This window comes from Maylandia zebra, linkage group LG1, assembly GCF_041146795.1.
Source record: "Maylandia zebra isolate NMK-2024a linkage group LG1, Mzebra_GT3a, whole genome shotgun sequence".
NCBI classification, from domain to species: Eukaryota; Metazoa; Chordata; class Actinopteri; order Cichliformes; family Cichlidae; genus Maylandia; species Maylandia zebra.
This window is the reverse complement of record NC_135167.1, coordinates 28382783-28404947: the sequence shown is the minus strand read 5'-3', so window position 1 is coordinate 28404947 and position 22165 is coordinate 28382783. Positions and strand designations below refer to the sequence as shown.

At 44.1% G+C, this 22165-nt stretch overlaps 1 protein-coding gene across 5 annotated transcripts; it reads right to left on the bottom strand.

Moving 5' to 3' along the window:
* Positions 1–502: 502 nt before the first annotated feature.
* Positions 503–20400, bottom strand: sema6d (semaphorin 6D). 5 transcript variants are annotated; one of them, XM_004543482.4, is made up of 20 exons: positions 20214–20399; positions 13248–13419; positions 12680–12791; positions 11988–12048; positions 11733–11795; positions 11503–11604; positions 10579–10669; positions 10222–10341; positions 9825–9913; positions 8756–8973; positions 8538–8669; positions 7760–7915; positions 7211–7384; positions 6670–6810; positions 6340–6417; positions 6140–6198; positions 5513–5569; positions 4836–5018; positions 3685–3926; positions 503–3565 (listed from the first exon to the last, which is right to left on the bottom strand). In XM_004543482.4, the coding sequence occupies exons 2-20, from the start codon at positions 13369–13371 to the stop codon at positions 2453–2455; spliced, it is 3315 nt and encodes a 1104-aa protein (XP_004543539.1). In that variant the 5' UTR covers positions 13372–13419; positions 20214–20399; the 3' UTR covers positions 503–2452. The 5 variants fall into 5 exon arrangements, with proteins under 5 accessions (XP_004543539.1, XP_004543538.1, XP_012772450.1 ...); XM_004543481.4 differs by lacking the exon at positions 20214–20399 and adding an exon at positions 19333–20169; XM_012916996.4 differs by lacking the exon at positions 5513–5569 and having other exon boundaries at positions 20214–20400.
* Between the last annotated feature and the right edge of the window lie 1765 nt (positions 20401–22165).

Below are 22165 nucleotides of genomic sequence, written 5' to 3'. Positions count from 1 at the left end.
AGTGTGTGTCTGTGATGTCAGTGTGCATGTGTCGAGTAGAAAAGAGACAGCCCAGACTCTGGTTCGATGACAGGCAGAAAGTCTTTACATACAATCATCACTTGTAAACAAAATGTGGCTTTGGGCTTGAACAGGCAACTGACACTCGAATGAGATTTCAGAATTCACCCCCCGCCCTCACAAAAGAAAAAAAAAATTAAAAATAAGTACCCACTGCTACGAGAAATGATCCCTTGGTCGTCACTGCCGGCCAACAGAAACAATTCCTGTCCTGCAATCCTGGGGGAATTACAGATTCCGGGCGGCCATGCCAAAAGACGGCTTTTGTGTGAACACTGTTTTAATACATCGGCTGTGGGCAGGATATGCTGCGTTGAGCTGACTGCTCCACAGTGCAAGGTCTCACCACCCTACCTACATCCCACGTTCAAGAAAAATACATTCACTGCATGGCACCTTTACCTGGTGGATTAACACCACTCATTTCAACACCGGCAGTAAAGGAGGAACGAACTGATTTATATCCCAGTAGGTGTTTTTGCTTTCCCTTTGTGTGACTCGCATCCACAAATGGAATGTTTGTCAGTGTGTTTTCAGTATCGCTTCAGTTTAGATTTCCGACGCGCATCCTGCTAAAATTTCAATTTGCTTATGTAAAAATCACTCATATAGCGAGCATATGACATAACATACAGAGGACCAATTGACGTTGCCAATATTATATACTGTATTCGTGAATAAGGCACACAACGCACAGATTCGGGTTCACTTGCCTAAAAATATTTATACTCCTTATTTATAGTATTTTTTTAGTATATACAGTATCTTGTCATTCCCAGCATGACTCATTTGGACACATTGATAAATGTAGTGTTGATTGTACACGGGGCCACTCGCAAGAAAATCTGCACAGGGAACATGGGCTGCAGAACTGGACAGATGACAAAGATGGTACATCCACGTATTGTTCTAGGTTCAGTTAAATATGTCGCAAATAGGATTTAAAGTGGGAGGAAAAAACTAGCATTCTTCTATCAGGGGACACGCACACACAGACATTTAACAGAATAAACCTGCCTTGAAATGTGGAATTCAAATATATGGGCTAAACCATTGGTGTTGCTTTAGTTTCAAAATGGTAAATTCTTTAAATAAAATAGTAAAAGATTATAAAAGCAAGTCATTTTGTTGGAAACCCAGTTACAGAATGAGATGAAAAATTGCATTTTCTTTTAATACCATTGCTACATAAAGACAGAAGACTCTTGAACCACTCTTGAATTCTTACAAAGGGGCAGTGGAGGTTAGAGGAAGTTTCAGTCCCAGAGAGAGAGACATCTTATTTCATGTATCAGTGCGTTTGGTTGCTTAAAACTACTCCTTGGCCTCTGTCTGCAACACAACACACACACACACACACACACACACACACACACACACGCGCGCGCAGATGTGCACACCCATGTCACAGGCTATCCTCGACTGGTAGGGGGAATACATGCATCAGGGAAAACTCCTATATCTGAAATCAATAGCACAAACCAGTGAGCAAAATTTGAGTTGGCCATTTCTGTGTACAGCCAGCATGACCAATTCGCCACAACCTAATCTAATTACTAAGTACACAACAGAGTGACAAAGAGGTATGACCTCAGCTCTGTCCAGGGGGGGTTTAAAGAAGATCAAAGAAAATATGTTGTTTTAATGAAAGACAGTGACTTAGGTCTTAAATGTCTTAAGGTGCATTCTTGGGCAAGTGGCACTAATATATTTGCTGCATTTACACAAATCTGCTTTCCTGTCAGCCAGCACACACACACACACACACACACACACACACTTTCTCTTTTCTTACAGTTTTGATCAGCTGTTTACGGCCACGTGTATCTTAAAACAACACACGCGCTATACGTTTTGATCTTCCCCTCCATCTGCCTTATGCCATCTTACAGCCAAAGCTATGGCCTCTGGCTTCTCTCTGTTCACTTCACATTAGTGGGAAGACAGTGCTCAAGGGGAGTGACAAATGAGACCCATTCTTCAAGTATTCCACTGTTTTTTTTGACCTGGTCCCACATACACCATCGTGACCTCTGCTGGTGTCCTAAACCTCGCTCCAAATGTGGTAACGGGTGAGACCTAAGCCCAGATACACTGGGCAGCAGCAGATTCACCACTGTCCACTGATCATATCCTGTGGCTACTGTGGCAAGGGAGGGAGGTTGGCTTGCAGGGTTGCAAAGAGGCCCCAACGAGTATCTTTGGCCATATGTATGACTTTCTGGTTTTAGTGTGAGTGAATGTGCATATCATTTAAAGGGGAAATACACCTCAAGTTGATACACAAACACACACTAGGCCTTATCCCATCTGTACTCCCTCCCCCCAAGCCCTCAGGGCTCAAAGCTCTACAGTCAAGGCCAAGAACTCACTTTGAAGTGTCCATGGTCTTTTAATAGCTGTACTTGTTGACTACTCGCATTTGTGGAGTCTGTGGTGAAAACCCATTGGGTTTAGGCGGCACATCTGGCTTTATTGAAGGGGTCCGTTTAAGCCCGGTGCGAGGAAGTGAGCCATGCCCACTGTAGCTGGATACTGAGGGTGGGTGGGCTGAATGCATTCCTGGTGCCATAACTCCACCATGTGAATCAAGTCTGGAGGGGGGTGTCGGAGGCATGTAACCCCCTCTGTTCATACTGTGTTGGCGAGACACAGACACCCCCATGGTTACCCCATTTGGTGAGGTGGATAAGGAGTGCCTGTGAGATGCACTCCGCTGGAGTTGGTACCCCCCTCTTTGCCTCTCCAGGGTGCCCCCCATGCTCAGGCTTCCCGTTGGTGTAGTGGGCATGGGCACATCAACCCTCTTGGTGGGGCTGTGCCTCGGCAGGGAGGAGGAGGGAGAGTACAAGGAAGCTTCTCGACTGGGCACCTTGGGGGGTATTTCAGTCAGTTCCTCCATGGGCTCGAGTGTGAGGTGCTGCCTCGGGCGGGGTACTGATCCCTCTTGAAGAATGGCCTTGGGGTTGGCCACAGAGTCATTGAGGTGTTTTAAAAGGTCATTTAGGGTATTTCTGGCATCCACAGACCTCTTCTGGTCTTTCTTAGCTCCTTTAGAATCTGGGTTCTTAAGCTTCTTTTCAGATGAATGTGGTAGTGTATCTTCCCCATTGTCATGGCTGGGGTGGTCATGTGTAGCGTTGGGCAAGACCACGGCGCTTGGGATGTGCGAGTGTCCCAGGGCGAGGTGAGGGTGGTGGGAGCTAGAGTTAGCAGGAGTAGGAGAAGAAGGAAGGAACTGAGGACTCTTGGCAGATGAGTTGGACTCCTTACGGGACCCACTGACCTTCCCATGTGCCCTCTCCCACTGGTTTTTAATGGGCTGTAGACCTTTCTGCTGAAGCACAGGGGTAGACTCTGGTGTGGGCAGAGCAGCCAACTCGGGGGGCTGACATCCATCCCGCAAGATGACGGTTTTAGTGTCACCGTTGGGCGCGTTCAGGTCTTTGCCAGTGCTGAGAAGATTGGTGTACAACTTCGGAGAATCATTGTTGGTTTGGTACTCCTAAGAATGTGATAATAAAACCAAGAGTAAGATTAGACAGTTTCACATCTTGTTCAATGACTCTTCTCCACAAAAGCGGTATGATTGAAGCTGCTTTTTAGTTTGTAGTTTGGCTGTACCTTTACAGGGCTATCGAAGAGGCCATTGAGCTTGACAAAGCTTCCAGTGGAATCAGAGCAAGATGGTGCAGACTCTGCATCCTTGTGGACATGTCTTGGTTTACGGAGGAATGAGTCTCGGTAGCAGAACACAATTAAACCCGCCAGTAGGGCACCCATGAGAAAAGCAGCAAACACGCAGGTGATCAGGATGTTCATGTGGACCATCTGGTTGGTCTCACCAGCTTGTATATCCCACACACCTACAAAACAGTGAGGCATCAGTTAACCCTCTGGCGAAACGACTCCGTGACGTGTACCCACAGCAGAAATGATACAGTATTGTGTGAACACAGCCATGCTTAAGCTTCTGCTTTTCAACCTCCACCATACAACGTAGTTAACCACAAATATTGTTACATTCATCCTAATCTAAGATGAAGAAGAAATATGGTGAAGAAGCTGTTATGTACCCACACCCAATTTGTCCTTCTTTAAGAGGAAATGCTATGTTAGTTCAGCCGGGAAGACTCAAAGTGTGGCCTTGTCCCACGTTCCAAGACACTTTTTGTCATGCATCCAGCACTAAAGGGTTAGGAGTGCGCTCTTATCTCAGATAGAGAGCCAAGTCAATCTCTTCCCGCAGGAGATCAACCAGCAGGAAATTGATCAGAGGAAAGTGTTTGCCATCCAGGTGTTCAGATAGCTGCTGCTCTACAGAAAGTTTGTTAGTAACCACAGACATTGAAAGAGTTAGTCATCCACCGTGCGGCCATGATGTGGCAGAGCTGGTCCAGTCAATGATTTACCAGCCAGGGTAATCTATTACTAGAACTAGGGTTAGAAAGTCTAACCTGCAAGAGGCCATTCCTAACAAGAGCTTTTAAAGAAACTACGTTAGAGCAGTGTTGCGTAAAAGAAAGAAAGAAGATGAAGGAAATTACCATTTAAGTAAAGAAAAAAGTTATTATGAAAATAAAATATTAATCATAATATAAATGTTTAATGAAAAGACTAATATCTGCCATGCTATCTAAGGGAAAACCGTATTAGCAACCACAGTGTGTTTGCATATATGTGTACTTTCACATTAGCGTGGCTTAGTGACATTTCCTGGCAGCTATCAGATCAGGCTCAATGCAGCATGCTGGCTGCCTCCCTGTGGGCCTTACCCTCTTGGCCCCCTGGGATAGAGTCTAAAGAACTGGAGGTGGCTGGGTCATCCTGCAGCACAAAGCGTGAGCCGTAGAGCTCTGGATCAGGCCCAGAGCTGGGGCTCTGACTGGGTATGAGTACTGGGGGGTGTATGGGCCCACTGGGCTGGATAGTGACTGGCGCTGATGAAAACTCCATGTCTGTGGTGACAAACAAACTGTTAAACTGTGCAGACGAGTGAAAAGCATACTGTTATCATCCCAGTTAGTAGGCATCGGTAGAGTGTATGGAAAAACAAAAGAGTAAACTTTATCACAGTTTAAATGATTGTGTTTTCAAATACCAATAAATGTACATTTTGAAGACAATTTAAAAAGGAAATAAGTGATGGTTAAAAGAGGAGTTGGTACACAACAGGAAGGTTGCCATGGTATAGTGGAGTAGACATGCAAGAGGGAGGATGGATCAGAACAGGAGGTGATGGGTGAAAAGGAGGAAGTCAATCGTCGCCCAGTTAGAGTGCTGATGTTGCCTGGTGGTTCGGTTATTGATGGCGATGAAAATGAACACAGGGAATATTAGCATTCGAGAGGTGTTTGATACGAAAAGATGAAGGGAAGCAGGGGTTGAAAGAAAAAGGCAGGAGATGCTGAACTCAAGGAAAGAAACCATTTGAGTAAAAGATCAAACTAACCAGAGGTAGGATCGCCAAATGATTTGTAATCTGGCGCTGAAGTAGTGCCCAAAAATGCTAAAAGAATTAAAAGGGACAAGAAATCATTATAAGGAAACTCTGAAAATTAAAAGAAAAGAAAAATAAAACTCCTGAGAGACACTAAGAGTGCAGCTTAGTTTAGGTTTTAACAGGAAGTATATTAAGCACTCGGCCAGCAGTGTCATTTTTTTTACTGGAGGCACTCTGGTTCTGATCAATACTGTGGTTCAGCCATGGGTCATGTTTAGCTGATACATATGAAGGGACAGGTGCAGTGAAATCAGTCAATGTACATTTTCTAGCCGTGACATATCACAAGACCTCTGTCATTTGCACCGGCTGAACATGACCCTCAATTGTACATGTCCATGTTTCTGCCTCACGGGCGGTATTAGTTACAGGTGGCCATGTACTCTATGTAGATATGTGTGTTAATACTGCACGTAAGACTAATGTAGGGGCAAGTTACTGGAGTGGTTACTGATGTGAGTGTGCAGGCTCATGGTGTATGCAGAGATGAGTTTGTGTACAGTGTGTGTATAGCTGCATGTGTGTGTTTGTATATGTCTGAGGACAAATAGCATGGCATGGAGATGAGATCGATACCTTGACAGTCTCCGAGGTGGGCCGTGTTTCCAAATTCAACATCCTGCTCATATCCAGCCCTGAAAAGAGAGAGAGAGAAAGACAGATAGAAACAGATATTAATCCAAAATAGCAGCGACAACAAAAAATAAATAAATATTCTTGTCATTTTCTCATCTGTAATATTTGTGCTTCATATTGCAGGTGGGCTGTGAACTCACAAAACACCCGGCTGTATCCTCTCACAGGCTCCGTGAGGCTTCCAGCCACAATAAGGATCCCTTGATGCAATGCAGGACCTGGTATGGCAAAAACGTACACATACACAAACACAAACACACACACACACATCAGAACGCCAGGTTTAATCATTCTGGAAAGAACGCTATAATCACTTGTGACTGACTGAACATTAACCACAAGGCACAGGGTAAAGCTGTTATCGTTGCTTTTATGACATTTAGCCGAAGAACAAAACAATAAAGCTATGACTGGCTGTACAAAGGACATTTTTATTTAACCTCCTACGTGTGCAGTAGTGCATCACTTACTTGTGGCAGGAGGAATGCCTTTCACAGCGGCTCAGGGGAATACGGATGACACAGCTTGAAAAGGCGACATAAAGGCTGTGTGCGTCTTTGTCCACATGCAGCGAGAGGACACGCTTGTCATCCTCACGGTTAGACAGGCACCTGGACAGGGTGGAGAGAAACCTAATCAGAGGTCTATCAGACCCGTCTGTCTCCTGTTTCAGTCTCGGAAGATTTAATCACTTGTTAGGTTGACGACTCACAGAAGCTTCTTCTTACAGTTTAACAAGAATTTAACCCCTGACTCCTGGCAGTGTGCATTTTAGCTTCCAAAAAAAAATAAAAATAAAATCACACACACACCAGACTCAAAAAACACAAAAACACAGCAAAACAAAAACACACACACATGCACGTGAGCACAAAGCTGACAGACACTGCCATCTGTGCCAGGAATCATCACTGTAAGAGTTGCTGACTCCACAGCCAAAAGACAGAAGGGGAAGAGGAAACGAGAAGAGGGAGCAGGCAGAGAGAGGGTGAAAAGTGCATGTGTGCCTACTTGGCCCTGTTGAAGATGTCTATTTCCTCCAGGAGCAGGCTGTCATTCAGAGACACGGTGGAGGTCTTGGCTAAAACCTTGAGGACGACCCCCGACTCAGCCCCGATGAACACCACTGTGTAGTTCTTGTGGGGTCCTGCTTCACTGTCCACAGCCAGCGCTGTCAGCCTGTACCTTTATACGTAGCAGAAGGCATGTGTTACTCACAGCAGGGGTTATTTCATGCAAAATAGGAAAGACTATTTGAATACACATATCCCATATGCTCACTGATCAACATAGGTAAGGCCTGTTTTATATCTTTGTGTCATCTATGGATACTATTTACCAATTTTCCACTGAAGGACTTACTTCATCCACATTTGAAAAATACCAACAGATTCACAACAAATGTTCAGCTATGATATAGATATGGGTCGTAAAAGATCTTGGCAAGATTTTTGATTACTTTTTATTTTTAGGAAGACTTTACTTGGTTATCCTTCCAATAAAGGTATGATCTGAAATCACAAGTTTCAAATGTAAGATATATGCTCTTTATGCGTTTACCTGACCCGTGTCTTGGTGAACCAAGGCTCATCTCCTATAGAAGGCACAGCTGTGTCCATGAGGGGGTGGGACTTGATGAACTGCAGGGTATCGTCCGGGAACTCGACGGAGCTCTTAAAGGACGCAGCTGGACCGTGACCTGCACAGCTCCCGGGTCTAGGATAGAGAGTGCCATTGCACGGAGGGCAAAAGGTCAAAGATCAGCCTATATGATCGCACACCAGGGAGTAATAATAATGTGTTCTGAGATGGATGGAAAAGTGCCACGAGAGGGTGGGGGAGAGTAGCAGGTGCTTATTAGGATCACAAAAAGACCTCAGCTGGAGGCATAAAATATACATATGCATGGTTATCCTCCCATAAATGATTTACTGGGGTAATTACGTGCTTCGTGGACTCTGTGTTTTGTACGCAGGGCTGCAAATATAGGCGCTGACTGTAAACAGGTTAAATATGCAGCGCATCTAATTATACTAAATTAATTATTTAATCGTCAGCAGATGGTAAATGTGTGTGCTGGGTCAAAACTAATAACCTGGTGCAAAAGATTTCATTTCACTGGGTTTAACCTGGACAAAGAAGGGTTAAGACAAGGTGAAAAATGACAGGCGGTAAACAGCTGACGAGTCCAGCACCACGTTTAAAAAAAAAACAAAAAAAAACAAAAAAAAAAACATCTTTGGACATCGCCCTCTTAGTTTAGTTTCTTGGTTCCACGTGCTTAGCAAGGTTCAGAATTTGGATATTATTCTGAGGAAGAGAAAAGATGAACCGTTACCGAGGTTTGGGTAACTTCTCCTCTGGGAACGGAGTCCACACAGAGTCAGGGGTCTTCTGCTCCTTGAACCGGCCCAAGAATACTTTTTCTATATCAGCCATGGAGAAGGCACACACCGCTGACCCTGGAATACTGCAGAAAAGGAAAAATATCTAGATAAAATCCCCTGTTTGTTTGAACTCTTAATTCCTCCTGCAGCAACGGCAGCTGCGGCTCACCTGTTCATCTGCGTGGTGAACACGCCCACCACAGAGGGAACCCCGTTAATGTCGATGATGTCGGTGATGGACTGGAGCACATCAAAGTAGAAGAAGGACTCCCCCGGCACGGAGCAGTTCAGCCTCGCCTTCACGAAAGAGGTCCAGTGCTTCTCCAGCACCCTCTGTGACCCACCCACGTCATTTTTACAGATTCGGGCCACGCGGGAATACACAACCTGTGAGGTGCAGAGGTTTTTTTGTTGTTGTTGTTTTTCCCAGAGAGGACTGAGGCGTGCAGATGAGGAGGGCATCTCAGTGAATGCCACTAAAAACACTTCAACATGCTGAATAATGCATCTCCCCATCCTGTAGCAACTCAGCACAGATGACTTAACAAACAGACTCTCTCATATTTAACTTGTTCACTCTGACTGGAGCAAATATTTAAAAAAAAAAAGAAAGAAAAAAAACAAACAAACACTTGCAATGGGCCTATACTGACTTAAAGCTGGGCCATGTGTAAGTGTGTTGGACTGCACATACTGCCAAGGCTTAAAGCATAAATCAAGTATGATAAAGCAGTTAGCTTGGATAGCTTTAATTATTTACCAGTGCAAACCTCCATCAGAGCCCAGGTGTCACCCCAGCATTAGTTGGGTTGAAATATTCATAAGCTGGTGGCTGATGGAGGATGCCGGCTTCCTGTGGCCCGGCCAGCTCAGGATGAGGCATGGTCAAATCTGAGGTTGGCTTCAAACATGGGACATTTATAATGCCATCTGCGTGTGTGTGCCTCACAGGGAGAGGCGTACACAAAAGCGTGCAATCTCTGTGAGACAAATCCTCACCACTGTGTAATGGTTTTACGTTAGTAGAACATCCCTACCAAACACTTGTCGTGAAATTTCTCGGGTATTCTAATGTGATGTAGTGTCAGCGCCTGAATGGGCCCCCATTACCACCGGGCCCATTTGTGGCAGAAACGCAGGCACTGAGGGAGGCGTAAAGCTGTAGTCTTGGATAAAGGCCTGCATATGCTGTGTGTGGAATACGTGATGCATTATAAACGGCAGGTGCACGGTCTTACCTTTCCCAGATTGCTGTGCTCCACCGCGATCTCCCGGTAGAAAAAGTACACATAATTCCCATACTCTGCAGCATGCAGGAAATGAGGTTCTGAAAGAGAGACAGAGGCAGAGAGTTGAAGTGTATTTCTGCACTGTCACCACCACTGTGCATGTTGAATATTTCAGGGATTTGTACAAGGCTGTATATGACTGGGGGTGACCTAGATTGCCTGTGAGAGAACAGGCCATATCCTCCTAGAGCTTGGCAAGGCAGGGAAGCTCTCTATCACTCCAAAAACAACCCTGACAGCCAGCGCACATACATATACCACGCAAAGGCACCATGAGCATCGAGCTAGCTGGCAGGTAGACACATGTATCTTAAGTGAAGTAAGAGGAGAGAGAAACAAGGATTACCTTTCAGCCATTTGGAGTCATACTTGATGGTTCTCAAGGCTGATCCATCACCCATACTCCGATAGATGACAGAATCGCTGGCCTGGAAGTCAGCTACAGTTGCAGAATACAGCTTCCCTTCTAAGAACAAAAACAAGAAGGAAACACAGTCACCAAAAAGTAGGATGCGCTGCTCTTGGATCCTTTGTTGTTTTGTCTTCTTTTATAGAGCTTAATTGGCCGAGTTGCTAGCGCTGCAGGCCCAGTTTTACCGTGGCAAAGACACAGGGGTGATAATGAGAGCGTAAGTAGGAACACATTAGTTGTTCTTTGGCGAGATGAACTGCGTGCGTGGGCGGGTGTGTGCTTGACCCTTACCAGCGAAAAGGGCAACGTTGGTTTGCTTGGAGTCAAATGGGCACCGTGCCAGTCCATTGATCTCTTCCCCATCAAACTCTAGGTTATCCAGCTGAAGGGAACGGAGCGATCACCCACACATTAAAAAGAGCTTTCTCAAGAGGCACGGTGCAAACAATCACACACACAGAAGCACTGGTGCACACATAAATCACTGAAAGGAATCTTGTCAAATTTATTTAAAAAAAAAGATAGTACAGGAAGTAAAACATTGCTGTTTATCTAGTAACAGTCCACATTTGGTGTACAGTGGTCCCTCCCTATAACGTGGTTCACTTTTCGCAGCCTCGCTGTTTCGCAGATTTTTTTTTTGGTACAATTTTGCATGGGTTATTTTTCTTCCCTTTTTTACTACGCAGTGTTCTGCGTCCTGATTGGCTGTAGACTGTCAATCAATCTCATGCCGCGTCTCCTGTACAGTACAGAATGCATTCAGCTTGTCAAATTTACATAAATCTTCGATCGCTACCAGTGTGACTCTGAAGTGCTGTACTGTATGTTTGTAATTGTTCTCAACAACGAATACAACAATGTCGATGAAACGTTTTGCACCGTCAAAGGCTGCCTTTGACTTCATTCTATAATACTGGATTTATTTTTCTACGAAGGTTTGAACTGAGAGTGTTTAAACAAGAGAGAAAAAGTGTGAAAATGTTCGTGCCTGTCTGAGAAAAGGGTATAAAGTGTGTTGTGAGGGGTTTTACAGCCTTAAAGCAACTATAATAATTGTAAAAAATAAAGTTGGCTACTTCACAGATTTCACCTATCGCAGGTTTTTTTTTAGAACGTAACTCCTGCAGTAAACGAAGGACCACTGCATGCTGTTGTACACAGCCTGCATGAGCTTTGCCTAATGAATCACAGGCTCTGACCCTGAATACTGACCCTGTAGTATCTGCACATTGGGTTGAAGCCATTAGTACCACAGATGAACACCAGGTCATCATTTCTTGGAACCAGAACTTTGATGAAGTTGTGGCACTCGTCCTGGAGGAAAATGCACAACATTAAATTGTGTTTTCAGAGGTTTGTAGTTTAACTTTCTGTCCGTGTCATGGGTGACACGGGTGACCAAACAAAAAGTGATTTTTAATCATTTTTCCCCCCCTACTTACTCTGTGTTTTCCCTTCACAGCACACATCTCTCTGTCAGCTTGGCCCGATCGCCATGTTAATTTCTGTAAAAAAAAAAGAAGAAAAAGAACAACATCATGAGGTATCAGACACATGCGTGCGACATAACACGCAGGCACACACTTTTTCCACTCTCTCATTTTACCACCTGTCCACTCTGTGATGAATGGTTCAGTATTTTCTATGAAGCCCTTTCAGTATTTGTGGATTGCGAGAGCAACTTGTGTGAATCTTACCCGGTAAGGAATGATCTCATTCCTGTAGGATTCTCTCAGGCTGACTAGGTACACCTGATCTCTGTGGACGAACAACAAAACATGCAGCTCAGTGACAACAAGAATATATTGTTACTTACTGGGTCTTTGTGTGTGTACATTAATCAAAGTATTTTATTATTCTCCCAATTATGAGAATATTTTGTGTCCTTATCATTAGAAGGCCTCATTTACTATAGAATAAATAAATGAATAATCTTGACAACAAATGCACAACACAATTTCACTTCACTTTCAGTAAAAACATGCACATTTCTAGCATACCATCTAACAACACAGATACATGTGGTGGTGATTACAGGGGCTCCAGAGGGGGAAGGTGTTATACTGTTAGATGTCAAAGTGATTTCCTGCTACAATATTACAGTAGTGCTAGTGGTCAGATTAATCCCACTGCCCATAAATAGCAAAAAGAAATGTAAAGATGCCAAGAAATCCCTGACAGCGCGTCAGGCTGGGAAGATAGATGCCTTTACTGGATCAATACCAGCCATATACATCAGATGCACGACCAGAAGCCAGAGATCCAATAACGCTAAGAGCTCACCCTTCCCGCATCCCACCCCTTTATGCCACTGTTTACCTGCCAAGGAGTGACTGAGTATATTGGTGAGGGGGAGAGGTGTGTGTATGTGTGTGTGTGTTGGATTTACCTGCCAGCGATGAACAGAGTGTCCTGTATCGTGGTCATCAGCTGAAAGTCAAGGCGATGCTGGGACTCGTTGCCAGAGGGCCTGCCTCTGAATACAGGGTACCGCCGTGAAACTGCAGTGACAACAAACATGTGCTATTAACGGGAGGCTACTGGTAAAAGCAAACAGTGATACGCTGATAAACCACCCTGTTCTGATTAAACATATAGTTAGATATGGGAATTATGTGTACGTAGACTCAACTACAGTCTCTCCAATCAGACCTGTGCGTCATTGTAATGTTTTTGTGTGTTCGATAACGGCTGCCTTTGCCAGCATACCACTCTGTTATTCCATTACATCACAGCAGATTGATTTTATTACGGTGGATGCTAGCGTCTAAAGTATGGACCCGATGAGAGGGAGGAGGCGCTAGTGTGTGTCTTAAGTTTTTGTAACAATATTCTGAGTGGAGCAAGTAAAAGGTTTACATGGGGATTGTCATTATTTTATTTCTATTTTTGAGTGACATTCGAGTAATTATAATCTCAACCCGGTCTCTGTTGAGCTCATTTACGGGTGTACTCACAGTGCGCGTCAACGACATCGAGGGGTACGATGTCCTCCGGGAAGCTGACTGCGAGGAGAGTGCGCGAGACTGTCAGTAGCAGCAGCAGCAGCTCACTGAGCAGAAGCACAGCTTTCTGGCCCATGTCTGCTCACAGACGACACTTCCTGTTTCACACTGGTGGAGATGTTACCTGGAAACACACACAAAAAAATGACATGCTCTCGTTACTTGACATGTGCTAAATATAATCTTTTGTACCGCTGTGAACTACGCGAACCGAGTCCAAACCCTTTGTTAAACTCGGAGCAACAACTGTCTCTTTTTCAAGCTTTTGTGATGCAAACATACAGTAAAACGCTCTCGTGTTTATTGATGACTGAGCTCTCAGTGCCAGCGCTTGGCACTTCCCCTCTACCTTTTCCTGCATCTGTTGCCTAAGGGAAGGTCAGCCAACTGACCGGTGGGGTGTCTCGGTGTGTGTTGCAAAGAGCGGAAGTCGACTCTGTTAGAAACGTGGCAGGCCTGCTGTCTCAGTACATCTGTGCTCTGATTGGTTTGTACTGGGCCAGGCTCAACACTAATCAGCACATTGCAACTTCATCATCATCACAAGTGTAGCCTCTGCTCTAACCTTAGCACACCTCTATCAGCGCTCTAGTTGTGGTTATTGCTCGAGCTTTTCCTTGGGGTCGGTGTGCTTTATTGCAGCGCAGTGATTCACTCATACTTGTATTATGAGCTCCTACTCATGTACAGCTGTTTTGACATTGTAGTAATTTTTGTGGATAAAAGCTTGTACAGGATCTGATTGTAGACATGATACACCAGCAGTTACTTTGGCAATAATTTATTGTGGGAGTGGCAGGGGTTTAGTGTGTATGTTAGTGTCTGAAGGAGTACTTTAGAGACAGACTGTGTCTGTGCATATTAATGATCGGTGTACATTCAAATATTTATAAGGCAAACAAATTATTCATGCAGGCAAAGCCTGAACGGATATAAACAATTTACTGGGAGACGTCACACAGGCAGAGGGATGGATTAGCCAGGAGCGCACTTGGATGCGCACACACGCGACTGCACATACGTAATCACTCTTTCAAATGGTGTAATGCAAAGACTGATGTGTGTGTTGCACGCGAACGCACACATGTGCGCACACACACACACACACACACTATTGACTCATTTTTCAATTAGCCCCAAAGCACACCTGCTCCAGTGCTGTCTGTGAGCCCTGCCTGCCAAGCCATTAGTGCTTTGATTGATCCACACAGGAAACATGGCAGATCAGCAGCCAGAGAAGGCAATCCATGGACTTCTCCATATCTGTAACTATAAATCGAGCCACTTTCATCTTGATATTTTTTGAAGAGCCTCAAGCTTATGAAAAAATGTCCAGAAGCTTAGTTTAAAAACACTAAATAAACTACAATGCATATGGCTGTTAAGTGAATTAATTATAAGCAAACATGGCTGTCAAGTAGAAAATGAGCCGCCGCGAGGTGTTTACCTGACAGCAACAATCGGCATGTCATCTTTTTGTTAGAATGTAGATGGCATAACTAATTTGTTGCACAACCTTTGTGCCAGCATGTTGATGTAAAGTATGCTGTGTGTGTGCGTCCATTAATAATCCAATTTTGGTCTAAACAGCTACTGTGTGATGGCATGTCACTAAAAAGAATGAAAGTAGTGGTGAGATGGAATCGGGGTAATGCCAACATGTTTTAATCATCACCAGTGTGTAATCATGGCTATTCAGGACTCTGTGGGATACTGAGGCCTTTCAAAGAGCAATGTCATTATGACTGGATAATGTGAGGCATGGATGAGACAACGCTTAATCTCAATTAGTCCACTTAGTGGTTAAATTACGGGTTTGATGTTTTGGCAAAAAAAGGGGGAAAAGGGAAGATTTTATGAGGACCAAAAGGGTTGTTTGCTCTCTCTATAACTACAAACATCAATAATGTTAAAGCAGGCAGTAATTCTACTGTAGTCACAAATGAATCACTGGGCAGAACCCATCCACAGATCTATGGATGCAGTTTCCCCGATCTGTGCGGAGCAGCAAATGTAAGAAACTTGATCCTAACGAGGACTGATGACGCGACTCTGAAAATCCTTAAAAGCATCACAGCTTTTTTTCTTTTTCTTTTTTACTTCCTCATTCAGACGCCTCTCACACCAGGAAATCTGCTGCGTTAAAACGCAGGCAATAAATAGCTGAATTTCTAGAAGCCGGAGACAGAAATAGATACCAAATACTCGACGGCTGAAAAATAGAGGCCCTGTGAAAGTAAATAAACCGAGCTCCGTGTTTCAATTCTATAGCGCTATCGTACACACTGCAGGCTGTACCTGTGGCCAAAAACCTGGCTGTATTCACAGGTAAATGGTTTCCTTACCTGTCAGAATTTTACACTCCTGCTTAACACGAGCTCTTCAGAAGCACTCACATTCATGCCACTTTTGCCCCTGTACCATTCTCCCCCACTAAACAATTCAGATGAAAAGAAGGGGGAAAAAAAACACTCTAAGGAAGGGCGAAAAGCTCAGTGCCAATCTCCCATGATTCCTTGCATGGTAATAGCCTTGATGTGGAAGGCAAAGGCTTCCCTCAGAAACTTTAATGTAAAACAGAAACAGAAGACATTCAGAGGTCAGTGATCTAAAATTACTTCTCAATCTCTAGCGAGCCCAGCATGTTTTCTATTGACTATTCCTTTACGCTCTCTGGCTCCTGCCCTCCTGCGTGTGCATGTGTGTGTGTGTGTATGCACACATATAGGCCTCAACAAGCCTGGAGACGCTGGGCTTGTCACGCATCTCACTGCCATTCAATCTTGCCTTACTCTACCTCTGTTATTACAGGCTTTGCAGTGTCCTACAACCACGCACTTTCCCTGCTGATGTTTTTGGCTCAAACCCATGGTGTTAAACATGGGGGGAGGAGGAGGAGGGGAATCGAGTGGACTGCCATTTCTGCTGATGGTGGGTGTAGGGGTCTGTAGCCCAATTCTGGTAGTTACAGGGGACGCTTTAGTGCTCCTTTAGCTTAAAATGACAGATTAACACATACCCTCCTCTTAGCTGTGCTTTCGTTGGCATACAGTACGTAAGCCATAAAATCTCCTCAATTGCAGCACTGGATGAATGTGTTTTTGCAGGGAGGTCCTACTGGGAGAATTTGGGGATAGTAAAAGGATAGCAAACAACAGTAGTGCGTGAGGATTTTGTAATTGCGTGTGAATGTGAAGGGCGGATGTAATCCCAGCAGAACAAAAGGCTGCTGCTGCTGCTTGAGGCTGCCTGACTTGTCATCTTGCACAACGGGAAATCGGATGACCCGGGAGTTCTTTTTTTATTTTATTTTTTACAAAGTTAAATTATTTAACTCTGTTTGTCTAAACTGCGGTGGAACAAAATTTTGTGCTGCTATATACGGCTTTGATTCCTCTTGTGACTGATTTATCGAGGCGCTGTTGGCAATTGCGGCCACTTTGAATGGCGAATTGACCTTCCAGAGTGACTACTTCATGACTCCTTGTGTTGGCACTTATCAATGAATGAGGTTGAAGTAAAATTAAGTGAACTGACTCATGGTGGCGAAGAAACTTACAGACGGAAAATGGTGGACAGAGATGGAAGGAGAGCTATTTGGCTAATTGGACGCCATAAATTTGAATCCTGATGAAAACACACACACTTATTACCCACAGTGATTTTTGTATTTACAAGGGCATTTTTGCCCTTCGTATAACTTTAATATCATGCCATAGTAGATTACCTAACATTATATCATGTAATGCATCTTTGCCGTGTCAGTTTTCTAATGATTGGCTCCTATCGTGACCGAACCTGTATTTCTGCACCATCACCTGTCCATGTATGACTGTCTGTTTCAAACCCACATGCATCCAGTGACACGGCTGTTAAAACTCAACTGTGGCCCTTGGAAAGTAATCAAGATGCAGCCACACAGGAGATTGAGCCAGCCAAATGATTAGAGCAGCTCCCAGACATGCCCACAAATGATTAATACTCCTTTTCCCCACTTGAGTAATAACAAGCACCCCCTAATCACAGGCTGTTTACCTAAGGATCCCTTCTGAGGGGCTTGGTTGGACTTGTTGCTTCAGAGATCTGGCTGAAGGAGAAGGCTGTGCCACCCTAAACCGTGCTTCCCTCCCTTTTGTTCTCTACCTTGGTGAGAGGAGGAGTGAAACAGGAGAAAGGCTGTTCTCAGCAGTAGTTCTACTATTATAGAGCACAAAGAGCCTGTGCTGCAGGTGTGACCAAGAAACAAAAGGGGCTCTGGGCAAGTCAACACAATAGAGCCCCACCCCCGGTCCATGGACCCATGTTCCGAAGAGCTTTTTCGAGGCTGCGAAAGGGACTAAGAGGGAACAAAGCAAAGTATAAAAACGTGCCCACTCTGAACACGTCACATAGGGTCTAACTTTCATCTCTCAGCCAATTAAGTATGGAACAATTTGATTTGTGAACAGCAGTTTAGGAACCTATAAGGCTACAAAGGGTTAATACTGATCACTGTATGGTTTAATGGTGGTTGTTCCGGGGTTATGGCCGGCTGTAGAGGAGGTCAACGGTGATCGTTCTGGTCACTGAGTTCTAACCCTCTGGAAAGTGAAGCGAAGTGAGACACACAAGCCAGCTGTGCTGTCAACAAACCCATGGCTTGGTTCTGATGTCTGACCCGGCCACAGTCTGATGGCCTTGCCGATATCTCAAGTTTGTCATTTCAGCAGTTAGGCCGAGCTCTCTGATCTCTGAGACATGGTTCAGCCAGCTGAAAGTTTCCAGGGAAATGCAAACATCCTCCTTTATCCCTTATTTCTATAAAAACTTAAAGCCTTTGGGAGAATTTATAGCAGCAACATTTTGACCACAAACCAACAATAGTTAAAAATGAGTGAACACTTCTGCCAATAAAAAAAAAAAAAAAAAATATGAGTAGAGCAGATTAGTATGGCAACAACTACAAAATAAGCACCTTTTGCTCTTTTACTTAATTTAGCCACATGTTCCTAAACCTTAAGACACAAATAATTAAACTGATCACGCCTGGATAGCTCCTTATGAAACAAAAGAACTACCTCGACTCCCTTGCTTTCATCATTTTCCCTCCGTTTCATTTTCTATTTTTCAAGTTTTGCCTTTGGATCTTCTTCTCCTGTTTTACGCACACAGTCCACGCAGCGGCCCGGGCTCGAATGCATGCATTATATGGACTGGAGCATAAAGGCATTCAAGTTTGGTCCGTGGTAAATCATTTCAGACCCCTTTTAGTCCACATGCACAACTGATACAAAAGACAACAAAGACGCGGGGGACATCTGTGAAGTGACAACAGTGATGGGGCTTCGTTTAACTGCCTCCATAGCACTTAATCTATTCACAGGGCAGGGCTTCCGTGCCACTCTGCCTCCAGAAAGGTTACGGGCGCTTTTGCAATTTATTATCCAATATGTGACTTTAGTAATGGATCAGGGGATGTATTATATGTTTTAAAGACATCAGCAAACGACCTTCATTTTCCACTGCTCGTCCAGTTTGCCTCTTAATTGTTTAACAGCCGTTTGTTTTCGCTCGTCTGCGCAGATTGCCTTTGATCCCAAGTTGATTTTTTTGTAAAGTCAAAATGCCAGAAAACACTTTTATTCCTGCTCTGAACTGTTTAACAGTTCAGACTAGAAACGCTTTGTTATTGGGACTGAAATTGTAATAAAAACAGGGACACTCGCCTGCACGGAAGGTTAAAGGAAAACGTTTGCGTGGCTCCAATTATATTTCTATCAGCATGATTATAATCAGGAACCCATTTGCACTCTTGCATTCGATAAGCGGGACGTTTTACTCGGAAACGTACTTGATACTTTTTTATAGATTATAGTGACTAAGTATAGCGCTCCGGATAGATTGGCCAGTAGCAATAGGCTATGCCCTTTATTCAATCCAATAATATTAATACCAACATTTAAAAAAACAAGAAACACGTATTTTTTTCTAAAAAACGAAAAAAAGATGCGCTTTATCCATGGTTTAATTGCAAAAACAAAACACTGGGCACACCTACCTCAAGTATCCGATTTCACACATGAACGGGGCAGTCCAGCAGAATGTCATATTCCTTTGGTAATCCATTTGCGAGAAAACCCCCAGCATGTAATATTCCTGTTATTTTGCGCTCCATCCGGACCCCACTTTTCTCTTTTATCCAGTTGCGCACAGATTTCAGCTCCGCTCGCCACACATTATTGTGACTCTTGCCTCTGATGAGTCTCTCTCCGTCCCCGGGCCCCTGCGCTCTGATAAGTGAGCTTCAAAGCTCTGCCACGACCGCACCAGCCCCCCTCCTCCTCCCTCATACACTGTTACACCAGCCCCCTTTTCACTACGATTAACTTTGGAAACCAGAGGGAAAAGATATAAACATTAACGATGCGATATCCTTACTACGCCGCTCTCTGACTTAACTGATCTAAAACAACAGAGGGTGCGCGGAGAGCAAGATAGCGCATGTGGGATTTACGCAAAACTATCCTCTGTGATTCTTCTTCTTTAATAAATAAATACAGATATGGTTCGCAGAAGTTTGAAATCACCGGTTTCATAGGCAGTTTTAAAAGACCGGAGGAGGAACTGTAACAACTACAATTTCCCCCCTTTACTGGGAGTGGAAAGCTTTGGAGCTGGACGGATTCATTTTGCCAGCCCTGTAAGGAATGAATGAATAGTGTTGCACGAAAGCACTAGTAAAAATAGTCCGGACCTCAACTATTTCTGTCCTGCAACCATCGGTTTTGCAGAGCAGCATAGCGACGTGGTCAGAAGAAATATTTTGTTTCCCAGCAAAGACTTCTCCTCTCTAGTTTTTTCTCCCCCCCTCCTCGACTTTCACTGCAAAATACGGGCGCAACAAAGAAGCCTGTGTCCACATAGCTGCAAGGAACTCACCTCATCGGAAATGATTATTTTGTATCCTTTCGCGTTGCCGTAATCTCCCAAAAAAGATTCTGCGCGTCTCAGTGAATCAACTTCTCCAGGCTGGGAGAAAAACAAACTAATGCACGGCAAATGGTGTAATTCGACCCGAGCCCTACCAATGAACAGCGCTCTTCCTCCAGTCCCTCCCCCAATCATCCATCTCTCCTCACTTGGTTCGGGCTTCTCTTCCTTGCTAGGGCTTCCTTCCTTTCTTTTCCTAAAGCATAGAGAAAGAAAACAGCGACCCTCCCATTTCTCCTCCTGTGTGACCCCATATTCGCCCCCCTTCCCTCTTCAGTTAAAACCCCATCCCCCAACACTAAGTCAGCAAGAGCTTCTAGTTAAAATCTTTACAGCTGAGTTGTGGCAAGTGGACTGCTTAGTAAAACACAGCTTTAGCCATGTTTGGATTTGAGGAAGAGATTTAGCTCAATTCTGTGTTTAATTCAGCAGGGCATGGTGAAACTCATGTTTTTTTTAATCATTAAAGATTACAATATTTTTGCAAAGTAGCATAAAAGTTTTACTCCTGTGCAAATGCATGCAACGCAGCCAGTTCAAGTTTTGCATGAGCATTATTCTTGTAGGGAAAATAAACAGCGAACCTTGCTGCATGCACAGCAACGCTGCAGTGATGTTAAAGTATCTTTTCTGTATATGCATATGCAAATATCATCGTGAGCGTCTTCCCCAAACTTGACATACATGTGAGAAGTCATTCCGGCCAGGTTTGCAAACCCGCACAGAAGAGGCTCATTTTCACCCCATTAGAAAAGCAGGTTGGCAGATGTGCGAGGATCATTTCCAAATGAACATCCTCACCCACGATAGCACACACACACACACACACACACACACACACACACACACACACACACACACACACACAGAGTCCTGACAGGCCCTATTATGTTGTTGCATCTCAATACTTGTGTAGGAAACACTACTTTGCACTTCTGATATGCCCAATCCTGTACTTTGGCTCTCGTTGTGCGTCTTTGTCCGTGCTTGTCTCTCACTCGCTCTACCTGTTTCTGTAGAAATATTGTTCCTCAGTATTGGGACCTTGATTCCATGGAATTTTTTTCCTTTCCTTTTTTGTCTTCAGGCGTTCTGCAGTTTTTGCCCAATCTAATCAGTGTTATTTCAGCTGAAACACATTTGTTATTTACGTGACTTTCATTCCCCTTCTTCTTGTCTCTCACGCCTCAATTTCTGCTCTGGGTTACTTCTGTTAGCAGTCCCCATGTCCTGTGGGGACTGAATCAGCACGAGGTTCTACGTGAGAGAGGCACAAGATGGATTGATCATTGTGTCTAAGGGTTGCCAGATGCAGGTCTTGAGTGTCATGGTGGATGAATAGATATATGGATTTGTCGGTGTGTGGTGATTGGTGGGCCTATTGATTGGTCCTTTTTCCTGTGAATTGGCAGTTTTATTGATAGTGTAATGGCTATGTGACACCATTTCAGGAGAATTCGATGGCTTTTGATGCGAGACTGTTAGCCATCACAGTCAGCTTTTTCTCGTAGTTTCTTTAATATTTTCTGCAAATTCAGATTAATTTTCACCAACGCAGTCAGATTTAAAAAAAATTCTTGCAGGCTTTATGACTCTTTCCATCTGAGTTAGAAAAAGGAGCATTAAAACTTTGATTGGCCTGCTAAATCTTGGCTCTTACTATTGTTTTGGATGAGACAATTCCCATCTTTGAGCCACTGGAGAATGAATGATTTAATGGAAGGACAATGACACCATCAGCAATGAAAGTGGAGCAGATGGGTGAATGACAAAGATCTTTAAATTTTGTGAGTATGTTTGGGTTGGATTGATAGTGGGAATGGTCAGATGAATGGTCTGTTTGATGGAAGATGGAGAGATGGATGGCAGGAGAGAGTAGTAATATGTGTAGGACGTGGGTG

What these genes read in the sequence shown, in the direction of transcription:
- sema6d (XM_004543482.4), bottom strand. Translation starts at nt 13,371, where the DNA reads ATGGGCCAGAAAGCTGTGCTTCTGCTCAGTGAGCTGCTGCTGCTGCTA. An exon ending in ACTCTGTTCATCGCTGGCAG is followed by an intron (nt 12,049 to 12,679) that starts GTAAATCCAACA and finishes GTTCGTCCACAG; the next exon opens with AGATCAGGTGTACCTAGTCA. An exon ending in TCTTCGATAGCCCTGTAAAG is followed by an intron (nt 3,566 to 3,684) that starts GTACAGCCAAAC and finishes TCACATTCTTAG; the next exon opens with GAGTACCAAACCAACAATGA.